Genomic DNA, 17,032 nt, shown 5'->3' with positions numbered 1-17,032 from the left:
CTGATTAATCTAAAAATTAGCTGTGGCAGATTATGTTTCCCAAATGGCCCTGGAAATATTCCTGGTCTACCCTCCCAGCCACCCCTCAAGTCTAAGCAGGCTTATAACTGCTCCAACGCATCAAGAGTGGCAGCGGCAATGCTCCAAGCCAAGGCTGGGTCACAAAAAGGCTACCTCCCATCACTCTCTGGTTGGGGATGCTTGCTCTGGGCAGACCACCCCCATGCCGTGAGTATCCCAAACTAGCCCACACAGGAAGAGCAGGTGGAGAGAGCCAGGAGCATGGAGCTGAGGCCTCCAGCTGAGAGCCAGCACTGACCACTGCAGATGGTTCCAGTCTTTGAGCCGAGGCCCCAAGCACCGGGAAGCAGAGACAAACTGTTCCTGCTGTTCCCTGTCCCAAATTCTTGCTTCACAGCATAATAAATGCTTATGTTACGACACTAAATGAATTGGCAAAGTTTGCTACTTGAAGACAACCCTGAAGGAGGCTGTGATGTTATGAAGCTGTACATTTCTCAAGAAAACATGTTCTTAAACTTAATCCATTCCTGTGGGAGTGAACCCATTGTAAGTAGGACCTTTCTGATGAGGTTACCTCAGTTAAGGTGTGGCCCACCTCACTCTTAAGCATGGTCTTAATCCTATTACTGGGCTCCTTTATAAATTAAATGAAATTCAGACAGACGATGAGAAAGGCACAGGAAGCGAGAAGCTGAAATTCAACGGAACCCAGAGAGAACTGAGAGGCCAGGAGAGGCCGCCATGTGCTATGTGACAGAGAAGCCCAGGACCAAGGATCACCAGCAGCCAGCCCAAGAATGCCAGTCTTAGAGAAAAAAGCACTGCCTTGAAGACACCTTGATTTGGACTTTCTTTCAGCCTCCAAATCATAAGCTAATAAATTCCCATTGTTTAACCCAACCCATCTCATGGTGTTTTCTTGAGCAGCCGAAGAGAAGTGGATACTTAAAGTTCTGAAGAAAGTGGAGATTACATGCAGAGGGGCCTGCAAGAGGGAGTGGAGAGGGGTTGCCACTAAGAAAGAGCAACGGGAAGGTGAGAGAGACTGGAGACAAAACTTGTCAACTCACAACTTTGCCTCTTGGGTACTTCAACTGGGTGAAAGCAAATGAGAAGCAGCGTGTGCTCCCCTAACAAGACTAAGAATGCTGGGAGGGATTTATTGAGACTAACACACACACACACACACACACACGCCAACTTTCTTATAAAAAAGAAAGTTGTTCCAGCATTCACAAATCAAGATATTACTTGCATCACATAAAGTGTATTCACATCAGCTAAGTAGCGTCTGCGTGAGGGCTCAAAATGAACTTTGTTATGGGGGCTTACCCATAACATAATACAATTTATTAAACCCAAAATCTGTCTATATGAAAAAATGAGTGAAAGAGACTGGGTGAAGAAAGAAATGTTGTCACCTTATTTAGCATCTCATTTCTTTCTCACAAATGTCTTTCACACAAAGTTCTACTGAAAAGAGCAAATGCCAAACCTGCAGTCCTTAAGGCAGAAGAAAAATAAGTCAAAGAATCTCATTCAACACACTTCTGCCACACCCCACAGCTGCTTCATTGTACATGTAGAGAAAGTGCTTACATGGTTTTCAAATTAAAATTCACTCAACAAATATTTACCAAGGGCCCACTACGTAGCAGGCCCTGTTCCAAGAACAGCAAACATTTTAGTTTGTTGCAATCAGCCTATAAGGGTATTCAGGAAGTGACAGTGAATCAGAGAACAGCACTGTCTGACCCCACCTCAGGCACTGGTTTCCTTCCCAGCCTGCCTTGCAGGTGACCAGCTGCTTAAACTGGCCTCTCCACTGCCCCATTCAGACACCATGTTCCTTTCAGCTTTGATTCTTTCCTCCTCTTTGTTCCCCTCACTGGCTTCTCTCCTCTTCCCCTACCCAAAGGCTAACCAAGTTTATCAAGGTTCAGCTCACAAAGTCATCTCCACCACCCATGACAGTTCTTCCTTGGAAGGCCTGCAAAACACAGATGCCCCACCTCTCGGTCATCTCCAGCCAGGCTCTCCTCACGCACTCTGTTCTTGCCACCCTGGACCTCACCTAGTCCCACAAGGAAGCCCTGCACCCCACCCCACCCTGCCTTGGGATCTCTGCACATGCCTTTTCTATCACTCTGCAATGACCACCCCTCGCTCTAAATCCTCGTTCAGCTCTTGACTTAGTTTATTTTTATACCTTAAAACTATTACTTGGGGAGGCGCCTGTGCCTGGCACAAAGAATGGTGCTAGAGATGCAGCTCTGGATGGAACAGTCCATGTCCCTGCTCCCTGAAGCTTATATTCTAGTAAGGAGAGCGAAACATCAGATAAGGAAACAAATACATGGACACTAAAGAACCAGATGGTGGTAAGAGTCCCTCCTTCCCAGTTTCTTTTGCTGGATCTTCCTTACGGTCCCAAGCTCTACCTGCTGAACTGCTCTATCCACACTCCCTTCCTGGGTAAATCCATCTAGCCCCAAAGCCTTAAACTCTATTTGCTTCAAAGCGACGGGGTGGGGGGCTGGGTGGTAACCTAAGTGAAACCAGGTTGGCCTCAATGAGCTGGTAATTATTGAAGCTCGATGATGAATACATATGGGGTCATCATGTAAGTTTTCTACTTGTATAAATACTTGAAATTTTCCATTAAAAAAAGAAAAAAGGGGAAACAACCCTAAAGAAAGCAAAAATTATGTTTAGAATAGTATACAGTAAATTAACATTCTATCTCCAGCTTGAACCTCTCCCTTGAAATTCAAGCTCATCTATCCGACGGTTCTCCTGGATAGCTTCAACTGTATGTCTCATAGGCTTTTCAAACACCACTGTTCGAAACCAAACTCTTATTAACGTACTCTGCCCCAACCCAAACCTGTTCTTCTCTGGTATTCCTTGTCTCAGTAAAAAAAAAAATTAAAATAAGTGATTCTTCCTGTTTCCCAGGCAAACAACTCCAGATGGTTCTTGACTCCTTACTCTCTCACGCTATCATCCAGCTCTCAGAAAACCTATTAGCTTTGCTTTGGAAATACAAGCAAGTCAGACCACTTCCCACCACCTTCACTACCACCCCAGTTCAAGCCACCATCAGGTCTTGCCTGAATTATTGCAATAGCCTAACTGCCCTCCTAATGTAGAAGCCAGAGTGATCCCATTTAAAAATAAATCAGATCACCCTTCAAAGGCATCTCAACTTTCTTCGAGTCCAAAGTCCTTACCATGCTCCTGCTACTTTCTGTTCTACTCTTCTCCCCTTTGCTCACTTCTCTGACTGCAATGATCCCTTTGCCCATTCCTGAACAGGGCATGAGCATATGAACTCTGAGACAGTCTTCCTTTGTCCACCACTGCATCCTCAGGATTTAGAACAGTGTCTGCCACACAATAGGTGCTAAATGTTAAAATGATATTTGTTGAATGAGCAACTGAGTGAAATAAAACAACTATGAGTGACCTGGTGGCAGGGCCAGCTAATTTAGATTGGGTAGGTAGGGAAGGCCTAAGGACCTGATGTTTCAACTGAGCCCTAAATGACAAGAGGCCAGACATTGAAAGATTTAGGATCAGAGACATTCAAGGAAGGGAAAAAGGGAATATAAATTCCTTAGTGGGAACAAGCTTGATTTACTGGAGGAACAGGAAGGCAATTGGAGTGGTTGGAGCAGTGATGAGAGGACAGAACAGGCAGGCCACAACAAGGAGTATGCAACGGAAAGTCACTGGGAGACTTAAAAAAGGATCAGCATGGTCTGATTTTCATTTTAAGAATCTCCTTCTAGCTGCTGTGTGGGTAATGGATTTTAGGAAAGCAAGGAATCAAGCAGGCCAATCATGTTATTACATCAGGGTGGAAGACAACGCTGGCTTGAATTAAAATGCCAGCAGTGGAGATGAGTCGACCAATGCTAGATCTCCTTTAGAAGTAGAACCGGTGGGGTTCAGGGATAGAATGCTATGCAGGAAGTGAAGGAAAAAGAAGGCTCAAGAATGACTCCTACTTAGACGTCTGGATGAGGCACCCGGATGGGTGGTGCTATTTACTGAAATGGATAGGGAAGGTGAAACAAGAGTTCTACTTCAGATGTGAAATTTCAGATGACCACGGAGAGGCAGTTGGATAAGCAGGTGTGGGGCTTACCAGGGCCGGGGGTGGTCATGTATATGTATAAGGTGCTAGTAAAGATTTTTAAAAGGGAATAACCGATAGCAGTCTCCTTTCCAAGAACTGGCAGGGAATCAAGGACAGGTTCTCCGAGGAAGTGAGCACGTCCGATAAAATTGTAATTTTTGATAAGCTGGTCTCGGTCCAGTAGGGATAGCCAATTAAAAGTGGACAAATACACTATACTAACCAACGGTTATCTGTTCTCTGTTTTTAAGACCCTCCTATGTAATAAAAACTTAACCAATCTTAACTTCCCGCTTGAAACCCTCTAACTGCGTCTATAAACCGCGGGAACCTGCTCTCCATGTGGACACTCTCACTCCTCCAGTTTGAGATTTCCCTGCTCCAGACGTTTCTCTTTCAATAAATCTGCAGCTTTTGAATATATTGGTAACTTAGTTTCCCTTAACAATAGGTAACCCATAACCACTGAAACTGGGTTACTAAAACAGTCCACACGTTCCCTCTTGAACAACTCCGAGGGGCGAAAGGTAAGACGACGACCAGAGGGTAACCCCGTTCGGGCGAGTCGCGCGTTAGGGCTGCTCCCCACGTCGCAGCGAGCGGAACCCGGGCGCCGCCTCCCGCCCGGGCCCCACCCCGCGCCGGGCCTGGACCCGCTTCTCCGCCCAGCTTCCCGCGAAGGCAAAAGGTGGGAAGCGTTAGTACCAGGAGCACGTACCCGCCAGTCCGGAGCCTTGCCTAGGTCTGGCTTCACTGGACTATCTCCGCCTAGCAATCGTCACTGCCTCGGCTTTCGAGCCTCCAGCCCCGGCCGCCTGCTGACGTAGGAAAAAACGCTCGCGACGTCCCTTAGCCCCGGAAGTCTCAGAGGCTGTTAGCGAAAAGGCCGCCGGGAAAACCACTGAGAGGTCCCAGGGCGGGGGCTAGAGCGTCCCGCCCAGACTTCCGCCCCGCAGGCGTGGCTCGCAGCCGGCGGACTCTCGTTGGCTGAAGCGGCTGCGCTTTCGGCGTGGTCCCGGAAGGTTATAGAGCGAAAGGCGGGAGCAGGAAGCAGCCGCGAGGCGCAGGAAGGCCAAGAGGGGCGGGGATCGGTTGCCTGCCGCGCCGACGCCCGGGACCTGGCGATCCTCCTGACGCGGGCCCTCCTACAGCCGAGCCTTCGAAGCCACCCGGCCGACCTTCTTCCTTGCGCTTCCGGAAGCCGACGCGAACAAGTGCGCCTGCGTGCCGGGGGATCCGCGCGCCTCTCGGCTCTCCTCGCGCCGGCCCGCTGCCGGTCGGTTCCTGCCGCTCCTCGCTCCCGGCGTCTCGCCTCAGAAGCGCACTGACGTGCGGCATGTCGCGGCGGCGGCACAGCGACGAGAATGACGGTGAGTGCCCTTTGCCCGGCCCTAGCGGCCGCGCCCAGGTGGAAGGCAGTTTCGGCTTCCTTGGCCTTCGGGTCTCGAGGGAAGGGACAAGGAGCCCTTCTCCCCCAGGAGCGTTCGCAGAGGGAAGGAGGGTGGCGGAGCGGGGGTGTGGCCAGGTGGATTCTGGAAAGCGACTGCTGTCCGCCGCCCCGCACCCTCTGTGGTCGGCCGAGCGTGGGGCAAGAGGCCCCGAGAGCCCCTGAATAGAGACCTGGTCTCTAAAGACGCATCAGGAGTTGGTCCCAGGCGCCGCCGAGCAGGAAGTACACCCGTGTCCGTGCCGCCTTCTCTTAGACGGCAGTGACAGGGACCCAGTCTCGTTTTAATCCTCAAAGGTGCACCTGAAACGGCCTGTAGGGAGACTTTACTGAAGGAAAGAAACAAAGCATTGACTGAAAGAGCTGATGACTCGCAACCTGTACCCACCCATCTCCATTGATTCAACTTCGTTCAAACTTGCGGAGAAGGAATCTTGTCTCTCCACTCGAGAGGTCACTAATAAACAGACGCATGTTGTTATGTCTGATTGCGAACTGGCGTTAAGCGTTTTCCATCATGTAAGAAAGAGTGCTGGAAAACGAGCTGGAGAGCTCTTAGAGATTTAGATCAGGGATTCCATCTCCAGTTGGGTGGCTGTGCCCTCAGAGATCATAAAACTAAGGATTTTGCTAGTTTAAAAAAAGAGAGAAATGCTTACATTCCACCTAAGCATTATAGAAGTCGGTCAAGAACACACACCCCCCCCCCCCAAAAAAAAGGAAGAAAAAAAATTACTAGGGGTAATTCTATTGTTAATATTTTAGTGCATTGTTTATTAGATTGTAGAGTAATGGTAAGAGGCCAAACTTGGGAATCAGAAGGTTGACGTTCAAAGCTAGACCCCACCCTTTACTTTGTGATCTTATCCAGGCTATGTAATCTCTTTAAACCTTAATCTGTAAAATGAAAATGATGATATTTAATCTGTTCTGGCTTTTGTGAACCTGGGGTTTAGAGAACTTGAGTCTTTTGTTCTCATGTTCCTTGCTCTTCTTGTGCTTTCTTTTCTCTATTCTTTCTTGTCCCTCACCCTTATAGGGCATCCTGAAAGGGAGGGAAGTTGTCACCAGAGGACATTCTAGAGGAGTAGAATGCAAATATTAGAAAAATAACTTTTGCTTTGGTTATTGGGAAACTTGCATAACTTTCTCGAGCATCAACTAGCAGCTATGTCACTGTCCATTTGGATCTTTTTGCTGGAACCTCAGAGTAAATAAGTAAAGACAAAGATAAGTAAAATAAGGAATTAATTAAGCAAAGTTCAAGTTTACTATGGTGGATAATTTAGTAGTAGAGGGTCAGTTTATAGTTATTTGAAATACATTAAATCTAGAACTTTTGTAAATTGGCACACTATGGGTAATGGTCAGCAGAGTTTACCCTAAAAGGGATCTGAATCAAATATTTTGAATGCTTTACTTTTAGTTAAGCTTCTACTTACTTTTAAAAATAAAAATTAGAAACTTAAATATTATGTTATAGAAGACTTTTTAAATCAGAGTTATTATCATAAGGATTAAATGGATGCCTCTGAGCCCTTCTGGATTACTGGTCTGTCTTACCAGTCACTGATTGCCCTGACTTCCCATATGCTTGGATGTAATCATTTACTCAACAGATATTCAACAGTGCCAGCCACTGTCCTAAGTATTGGCAGTGCTGCAAGAGACAATATAAAGATGGAGCCTCCGTTCTAGTATGGGGAGACAGGCAGAAAAAAATCAATCAAGTAAAATACAGTGTATTGTATGGTGATCAGTGCTATGGAGAAAAATAAAGTCAGTAAAGTGGCTAGACACTGTGCTGTGGGACAGGAATTAACTATTTAATGTAGTGGGTCCGGGAAGGCCCTCTGATACTGGCATCGGATTGCAGACCTGCAGGAGGTAGGCAAACAGGTCACAGGGACTCTGAGGAAGGGCAGTGGTCCAAGCAAAAGCTGTACCATTCCTGCCACTTCACAGAACAGCAAGGAGGCCAGTGTGGCTGGAGCAGGGGGGTGGGGAAGTTGTAGAAGATAGGATCAGAGAGACAGCAGAGGGTCAGATCATGTATGGCAGTTTTAAAAGTTTATGTTTGGCTGCTTTGTTGAGACTAGACTCTCCAGGATCCAGAGAATCCAGTTAGAAGACGATGTCAAAGATTCATCTGGTCTTCAACTTATAGCAAGGGAAGAGAAGTCCTGGATGAAAAATAATCTGTATGGATACTAGTCCAGTGCCAAACATAACTCATCATTTCTTAGAATCTCTTTTAAGAATGTCTTTGAAGCTTTTCAGTTACTACAGGCTATGCGTGTAATAGGCTTTCAATACATTATTTTGTTCATTCAAGAAAGTGTTTAGATTTTTTACAGTCTTATCCAAAAGCCCATATTCAACCCATTTAAACTACTTTGAATTAAGTCCTTATCTGTGGACTTTTACTTAACTGTAGAATATTTTTGTTTAAGAATAAAAGTGCAGGGGAATGTTGTTTTGAAGGAGAGTATAATTTGTTTCAGAAGTGATGGTTGCCTCTTTTAAATCTGCGGCATCAAAGTACTTTACTTTCTCTTTTATACTGTTGGGTTTTTTTTTATATTTTGTGGCTTTAAAAATTTTTATTATAGTACACCTAATATTAATAAAAATATAAGTTTAGTACACTGTACACATAAAATTGCATCTCCTTATGGGAGAAAACTATTTGGTATAAGATCTTCTTGGGTGGGTTTAAAAAGTGGCAGTATATAGTTCACATTGTGTAACTGTTACACGGCTACATTTCTAACATAGTCTGTTGTTGCTTTCCGAGCCACAACTGATAATGTTGTCTTGAAGGTACATGAAAACATGTAGCTAATTCCTCACGTTTTATTCTTAATCAAGGTGTTTTATTCCATGTCCCCAGGCTGCAACTCCAGTTCTCCTCAGAATTCAATATCCCATTGCTGTCCGTGGATTTGGATCGTGTCTGTGGTCTATTTTTACCTCCATAGTCTCTCATGTTAGAGGATAGTGGGCCTCTCCAACCTCTTGATACTTTTCTGCCTCCTCCCATTCTCTAAACAAATCTTTTCCTTCAGCATAGCCACACTAGGGAGAGGGGAGAAAGAGAGGGCGCAGTTCAGAGATGTGGCTGTGTACATGCACTTGCTAGTTTTTTCTCAGAAATCCTACCTTTCATTCTCTGCAGCATTGTTTTCCCCTTTTCAAGCTTGTAAGTAAGCGGGAGTAAGCTTGTAGATACTAGAGTATGATTTGTTACTTCTTTGGATAGTTAATTTAGGGAGGTTGTAGGAGTGGGATAAAGAGTAGACAAAGTAGATGGGTCTGAAAGAAAAGAACAGTATAGTTGAGGGAAAGGGAAAAAAAAGCTGCTTTCATTCAGCTGGTTTTTCAGCATCTGCATTCTCCCAAACTGAGCAAAATCTGGTCCTGAAGAGCACTCTAGTTTCTCAGCATCAGCACAGTGGGCATTTTGGGCCTGATTATTCTTCATTGTTGGGGGGGAAGGGTTCCTGTGCAATGTAGGGTGTGTGGCAGTACCCCTGGCCTCTACCCTACAGATGCCAGTAGCACTCCCCCAATTGTGACAACCAAAAATGTCTCCAGAGATTGCCAAATGTCTCCCCCCACCCCATTGAGATTGGTCTTATTTGGTTTATTTAAATTTACATGGTGTCGGAACATTATTTCAGTCTTTGGAGAGACTTTTAACACCCCATGCGAAGAATGGTGGGTGGTGCTATTTTAGGAGGACCACCAGACATTTCGAGCCAAATGTACCAGAAGACATGCCAGTGATTATGAACTCTGAAGGAGTCATTCTGTATTTTTGGCTGTTATGGTTCTGAAGATTGAAGTTATATATTAACTTGCTCCTGGGTAAACCTATATCCAGCTGCAAATTTTCATTATGAATACAGATTCCCAGCCCAGTAGCAGACTGTTGCTTCCTAGTCTATATGCTGTCCCATAATCTAATTGACAGAATCAAAAATGGAAGTATATTAGGAGACTAGCCGACCTTGTGTAGCAACAATGTTGTGTTCTATACTTAACATTACTATTTTAGTTTTCTCAGCCTCATGCAATTCTACAAAAGGATTTAAGGTGGGTATGTTAAGTTATAAACAAAACAAAAAAGAGAGTTAAGAGGCTGGCAACTGCAGGGGTCTGAATGATAGGCAGTCCATTGCTTAAGGTGGAGATTTGTAGCACAGAACCTGAGTTCTTAAGCAAGTAAAATGACAGATAAGTAATTGGTAATAATTTCAGAATGGTAGACGATTTTAATATAAGATTCTTCAGATTATAGAATTTTGGATCAGTAGTTATTCAGTTAATCAAAAGAGAATTAAAACAGGGAATCGTAAATCACATGGTACTTCCCCCTCCCACTCCACCCCACTGTTTGTTGATACTGTACTCAGGACTTTCTTTGAGTATAGGTCTGCTAGATTGAGTCTTTCCAGAGCAGTCAGTTTGGTGTTATACCCATATTTCATTAGTTTACGTAATAATTACATTACATTATTGCAGTAATGAGTGCTACTGGCACTAGCAGGTTTAGGAACAGATAATTGTTGGTAAGTGAACAACTCAAGTTAAAGGAATGGGAGTAGCAGTGCATGAGGGTTATGGAGAGTATTCTGCTGACCAGTAGTATTAGCATGTTGTGGACACCCATGCAGCCTGTCCGCAGCACCCGACAGGGCTGCTGCATTGTGTACCCCCACAGGGTGCCATTCACATACAATTTAATATAAGTGGTGCATCCTGGAGTTGTACAGTGGCCCTGGGAGCAGCGACCATTGGTTAATCTAGCCTAGTCTGAGAGGACAATCAATTAAGAGCTACTTACTGTGTATAAAAGTGGGACTTCTAATAGAAGAGATTGTAGCCTAAGACCACAATTTCTGAGAGCTGGTTCTTGGTTCATCATGTGATTTTTTTTTATTTTTTTTTAATTAAAAAAGGAGGACAGCCTCACAAAAGGAGAAAGACCTCTGATGCCAATGAAACTGAAGATCATTTGGAATCTTTAATATGCAAAGTAGGAGAAAAGGTATGCACCCCAATAGGCACAGACTGATGGGCTTAGGGTGGTGGTTGCCCGGGCTGTGATAAATTTCTGCAGCTGGCAATTGATGACTGATCTGAGTTTCAGGCAGAGTTGGTATTACCAAGCCTCTGGGGCCCAAATGCATGTTAAAACCCCTGGGGTGCAGTTCATTCAGAGTTCAGTGTTTTTCATAATTTTCGGAATCTATGAACCTTGGAATGGATCTCAGGAAATAGTCTTCTCAATTTATGATTGAAGAACCAAACAAATGTTAGAAACATGAGGTGATTTGTCCAGAGCCACACACAGACAGGTTCGAGTCCAGGCTGTCTTCCCGTTTCTCATGCTCTCCTGGAGACCTACTTGTTTAATGTCATGTATTCTCTTTTCATGGATTTGTTAAGGACAGTAACTACCTAAGTTGATTTATACTGAACATGTCATAGTGTCTTCTACATAAGGAATTTTGCTTGTTTTTGTGATCATTCAGACAATTTTGTTTGAATTCACGATTTGCTGAGTATTTGACAAGTATTTAACATGATGTCCCCTACAGAGCGCCTGCTCTTTGGAGAGCAACCTAGAAGGCTTAGCCGGTGTTTTGGAAGCTGATCTTCCTAACTACAAGAGCAAGATCTTAAGGCTTCTTTGTACAGTGTATGTATGCAAAAGATTTATGAATCCAGGTGATAATGTATTATCTACTCCTCACTGCTTTGGGAAATGTTTGAAAGATGTGTTTATACTTCATATTTAATCCGCTTTCTTTCTGTGGAGGAATTTGTACAAATGAAATGACCTTTGGCCCTTTGCTGAAAAAAAGCTTTCTCTTAGGGCTAACATTTAGTATTTTCCTTATGTTCTGTTTCTTAGAATCAGAGAATCATTTGAGTTGACCAATTTTAAGTTTGAAAGTAGATACTTTCACATTCAGAGATTTTTTTTTAAAGCATGTGCATTCAAATATATAAAGCGGAGATTAATTTCTATTTTTTAATCCATAACACCAGGCAAATTTGAGAGCTAGTCACCCATATGCTATTCCTTCTTGGAAGACTCAGTGTGCTTTTGCAGAATGGGCATTTTTGTCTGAGTTACGTTAGCTAGAACAGTTTTCAGCATTTAACTTGGGAGGAAATAAAAGTGAGAAAATTCTCCTATGAAATGGTGAAGCAGATCTCTCCCAGTGATGGAAATAGCAATCTGGACTTTCTCACCTCTCAGACAATCCACTGTGAATTGTTTTCCTTGCAAAGAACTAGCTGCTTCTGCATAAAAAGGAAGACTATTTTTACATGAAATTTTAACATCTGTGAGGTAGTTTTAAATTTTAAATTATGAACGCTTCTTTCAAGTTGTCATTTCACTTATTTTAAAATAGTTTCTTACTTCTTGCAACTTGTTTTTGAAATTTAAAGATGTACATGCAAATTGAAACTATCAGAATTAATTTTAATTTCTCACGGTTAAAGTTCAGTTAATTTGATTTACGATATTTAAAAGGAATCCTTTTAGAATTCAGGAAGACATATCCTTAGACTAAGGAATCAAAGAAACCACAAAAAAAAAAAAAAAACTCATTTTGCTCTATCCATAAGATGCCTTTCATTTTGAAACCATTTATTAGAATGAAATAGAACAGTATTTATGCTTAAATTCTAGTGGGAGCCCAGGCTTTTTATTTATTTATTTTTAATTGTCTAGCAGAGGCCTTTTTTAATTTTTGGTTTGGGGAGGTTTGGTGGGGATTGGGGAGAGAAGTCATGATAGCTATCATTGCAAGTATTTTCTAAAGACTAAAATTGTTTCTAGCACTCTCCTTCCATGCTCTGGAAGAATATAGAAACATACAAGAGAACCCCCCCCCCCCCGCCAGTATATTTGTGAATTCTTATTTGCTTTTCTTTTTGAGCTAATTTCTGAAGACTGCCTAAAGGAGGCTGTGTTTGCATTTTCCAAAAATTAAGGTTTATTACTGTAATCCTCTTCCCTACTTTTTAAATAACTTTCATGGAAATTAACATACTTGGAGCAAGCAGACTGAGGTATAAAGAAATCTTACTTTATCAGGGTACCATGTAAAGTTAGCAAATAACTAATAGGAATTTGGTTGAAACTGTTTCTAATTTGCGTCTTTTCTAAGCAATTAGAATAGGTTTCTCAAAGTGGCATTTGGTCCTGTGACAGTTGGTTAGCTATGTTTAGAAACACTGAATGCTGCATCTCCCTTTAATGATTCTGCTTTAAAGAAACTTGTTTCACCCAGCATTTCCAGGATGCTTGACCACAGAAACTGTTCTGGGGAACTGCTGTTCAGTTGCACTAAACACATTTGACGAAAAACTGATCTAGCATTGGTTACATTTATTACGTTTTGATAACATCACAATTAGAGTGTTTCATTTTGTTAACTCTTGGATTAACTAACCAAATTTAAATGAGAATTTGAGGGAGGGGGCGATGTTTGCAACTTAACGACTTTTAGGCCTTTTCTGAAGTAGTTTTTAAAACCATAGCTAAGAGTAATCCTGTTCTAGGGTTGAAATGATAAAAAGTTTATATAATCTAAAATTCAGCAACTTTATGTAATGCCATTGTCTTGGGGTTTTCTCATTGTACTGGGTTCTCAAATCAGTGCACGTCTGTTACCTGAGAAGTTAACAATTTATACAACATTAGTTGGACTGCTGAATGCCAGGAATTACAACTTTGGTGGAGAATTTGTAGAAGCCATGATTCGTCAACTTAAAGAATCATTGAAAGCAAACAACTATAATGAAGCCGTATATCTGGTAAGTTACTTTCTGTGTGTATTAGAACTTAGTGCTGGGATGGAGGGAGGGGGTGAACCACAATCAGTTTCTCTTGAAATGCTGCCCTCCTACCCCCCAACCATGGCTGCTTGTTTTGAAAGCACTCATTAAGAGAACTATAGAGCTCACTACCAAGTTCAGTGGCTTGTTGTCACTGAGTCTTAGCTGACCTGCTGCCTGTGAGTCTGTACACTCCTTCCCCCTCCCTTGGTTTCTGTGACACCACTTTTTGCAGGACCTCCTGCTCTCACCTCCCTTCTATTCCTGAGTCTCCTTTTCCTGGGTCATCTTCCTTTACCCCTTAAAATTATGTTTTTCCCAAGGTTCTGTCCTTGCTTCACTTCTCTCTAATTCTCCTGGGGCATTCTAATCCACTCTCATAGCTTAGAAACCACCTTCGTTTTTTTCATGACCTCTCAAGTCTGTAATCTGTATCTCCTGAGCTCCAAATGCTATGTGGGGGGGCTTGAGGTCTCCTACCTGGAAGTCCCTAAATGCACAATTCATATTTCCTTTCTTCTGTCCTCCCCCCAGCCCACACACAGTGACCACTGTCTACTGGGTAACCGATCCAGAAACCCGAGAGTTAAGTTTTGTCTTCCCCCTCCTCCTCATACTGTAAGCAGTACCCAGGTCCCATCAGTTCTGCCTGCTTTCTCTTTTGTCTCTAGCGCCTCTGGTGTAGTTCATGCCTCTCTCTTCATGTTGTCAGCAGCCTCCTAACTCATCATTTTGCATGCATGTTCTCCCCTTGCACTTTATCTTCGACAGTGGCACCAGAGTTGTCTTTTTACAACTCAGCTCTACCCGTGTTTGTCTGCTCGTTAAAAACCTCAGTTCCTTCCCATTGTCTGCAGTGGGCCGTCTTCAAAGCCTGGTGCTCAAGATGACTCATTGGCTTGCAGGATTTTTTAGGACTCTTATTTATCTTCATTGGAAATGGAATTAAACATTACTAAAACATAATACATACATTGACAGTGGTCCAGTGTTGGAGATAATGTGATCAAATTCTTTTTTACTGATACACAGAAAACTTTGGACACCATCAGACTATAGGATTAAGTCCAGATGCCTTAGCCTGACCCTTGCTGGTTGCTTCAATTCTACTTCTCTATCCTTGCCTCCTGTACCCTCCAACTGTATGAAAATGACTTGCAGGTTCTCTACACACCTGCATTTTGAACCCCTCTGCTTAGAATGTTTTCTTGAGCTACACTTAAAGATATTTTATGAGCTAGCCCAGTTGTCACCTCCTTTATGATGCTTTCCCTACTTCCTTCGTTGGCATTCCTAGAGCACTGTTTATTTGCCTTTTAGGATAGGAGCCATCCCTCTGGGTTGAGATGGTATATGCCGCATGAGACTGTGACCTCCCATATGACAGGCCTTCAATAGTGCTTAGCAGGGGCACACAAAGAACACCCAAAAGACATCTGTTCAGTAATTTCCAATTCTATTGTCCATTAAGTTTATGCACAACCAAGTGGAAAAAGAGATTGTTGGTGGAAGCAGCTGGAATATTTTACCATCTGGGTTCATACGATAGTATAGTATAATATAGCATGGCAGAGCATAGACCCCTATAAATGGACAGATTCCTCTCCTTCATGCAGTCTCAGTCACAGCCACTTAACTCTGTCATTATGGTGCAAAAGCAACCATACATGTTATGTAAACAAATAATCATGGCTGCTCACCAGTCAAAGTTTGTTTATACTCACTGAAGTTTATTTTTGTATAATTTTTATGTGTCATAAAACATTCTTTTGATTTTCTTTTCAAGCATTTAAAAATCTGAAAACCATTCTTAGTTCACAGGCTGTGCAAAAAAACAGGCAGTGGGCTTGGTCTGGCCCTTGGACTGTTGTTTTTCGGACTCCTGTTCAGACAATTGCTGTATTGTTTTGTTTTGTACTTATCATGAAGGAGAACATATAGATTTAATAGCAGAAATTGTTTTCCCCAACAGGTCCGTTTTTTATCTGATCTTGTGAATTGTCATGTAATAGCTGCCCCATCCATGGTTGCTATGTTTGAAAATTTTGTAAGTGTAACTCAGGAAGAAGATGTGCCTCAGGTAAGAAAACTCTTATGCTGAATTGTGTCCATATAGTATGAGCACATTTTCACTGGTAACCTTTAGTAATAAAAAACAGAAGATAGTAGCAGACTTGCACGCTATAAATTCTTAATATCTAAATGTAAGTCAGCTGGCAAGCTGGTGGTTTCTCATGACATCTGTGTTTTAATCCAAGTGCTCCTGTCTGGTTAGGCTTGCCTTATCAAGAAACACTCCGAATGAACCAGATATCTTACTTAACCCTTGTTTAATTCCCATGGGATTTCATTCAAGATTAAATAAAAGATGTTGAAAATTGAATAGCAAATAGCACATATTTTAAACTTACCTTTTTCAAAATTCTTTCTTTAGGTACGACGGGATTGGTATGTGTATGCATTTCTGTCATCTTTGCCCTGGGTTGGAAAGGAGTTGTATGAAAAGAAAGATGCAGAGATGGATCGCATCTTTGCCAACACTGAAAGCTATCTTAAGTAAGGACTCTTTGTTTAAGTAAAGGATATCTTGCTGAAATAATAAGCATGTTACATTGTGTCTGTTAGTGATGCTGTTTGAGTTTCATTTCTCACAAATAAGTAGTAGGATTTCTGAAGATGTTCTCTAGGTAACCTCATTCCCTATTGTCACAACCCACTGAGACTTCAAAGTGATTGTATGTGTTTTCTCCCTTTGCCAGTGCAAAGGAGTTGGTAACATGGCTTCTTTTAAACTGCTTTTGTACATGTGGGCAACAGGTATAAAATGTGTACACACTGGTTCTCAAATATTAGTGTGCATAGAAGCACCTGTGACATTTGTTCTGTCCTCCCCCTCCATCCTCCCATTGCCCCTTACCCTCTGAATCACACTATTTGGGAGAGAGATTTGGAGACCTATGTCATTAATAAATATAGTCCATGGGTGGAGACCCGCAGCCCTGGCTCCTGCAGTATATTTGTTTCATGATGTTAATCCTCCTTCAAGCCCTTAAAACAGTGGTTCTTAACCTCCCACTCCAGCCCACAGCGTCCGAGGACTAGCACGTATCGGTTAAAATGGTCCCATGTGTTCCCATTTCCCACTTCTCCAAAGCCAGTGTCAGAGCTTGGTTTATCTTGGTAGATATAATACTAATAATAGGCCTTGTGAATGAAGTTGTGCTTACTCACCGAGTGGCATGGTAATGGTTAAGCGTTTCATAATTGTTTTGAGACTTACTTTGTCAGAAGTTTCATATTCTGTCTTGAATAGGCTCTTTGGGTATTATTAATACCTGCTTAGCTGCAGATAAAGTTAAAAGGAGTCTAGAGAATCTGATTTTTCATTGTATTAAGCTACCTTTAAATGATAGATGTTTAAAATGTATGTTATTTTTATATTTTTGAAAAGTGTACAAAAAATTATTTGCAAAAGAAAGTAAAGAGAAAGATAAGCCTCCTTTTCCCTTTGGTTCTCATTATCTAGTTCCCCTCTCCTGAAATAACTAACCTTT

General features: G+C 42.5%; 2 protein-coding genes across 4 annotated transcripts in view; one reads left to right on the top strand and one right to left on the bottom strand.

Annotated features, from left to right (window-relative positions):
• The window catches only part of TSTD2 (thiosulfate sulfurtransferase like domain containing 2), a 36,400-nt gene extending 31,356 nt beyond the window's left edge, over window positions 1-5,044 (bottom strand). For both annotated transcript variants that reach the window (XM_037850953.1, XM_037850952.1), the window contains exon 1: window positions 4,887-5,044. The gene's annotated coding sequence lies outside the window, so the exon portion shown is untranslated. The remainder of the gene's footprint in view (window positions 1-4,886) is intronic.
• A 168-nt stretch (window positions 5,045-5,212) lies between these two features.
• Window positions 5,213-17,032, top strand: part of NCBP1 (nuclear cap binding protein subunit 1) — a 44,291-nt gene continuing 32,471 nt past the window's right edge. The window contains exons 1-6 of one of the 2 annotated variants that reach the window (XM_037850933.1): window positions 5,213-5,538; window positions 10,580-10,668; window positions 11,222-11,322; window positions 13,301-13,457; window positions 15,451-15,558; window positions 15,913-16,034. In XM_037850933.1, the coding sequence (XP_037706861.1) occupies window positions 5,505-5,538; window positions 10,580-10,668; window positions 11,222-11,322; window positions 13,301-13,457; window positions 15,451-15,558; window positions 15,913-16,034 (611 nt within the window). In that variant the 5' untranslated portion in view covers window positions 5,213-5,504. Of the gene's footprint in view, window positions 5,539-10,579; window positions 10,669-11,221; window positions 11,352-13,300; window positions 13,458-15,450; window positions 15,559-15,912; window positions 16,035-17,032 lie in introns of those variants that run through there. The other variant, XM_037850934.1, reaches the window with a different exon arrangement.

The sequence above is a fragment of the Choloepus didactylus genome, chromosome 10 (assembly GCF_015220235.1).
Source record: "Choloepus didactylus isolate mChoDid1 chromosome 10, mChoDid1.pri, whole genome shotgun sequence".
Lineage (NCBI taxonomy): Eukaryota > Metazoa > Chordata > Mammalia > Pilosa > Megalonychidae > Choloepus > Choloepus didactylus.
Note: the sequence above shows the minus strand (reverse complement) of the source record. Positions and strands in the feature narration are given on the sequence as shown.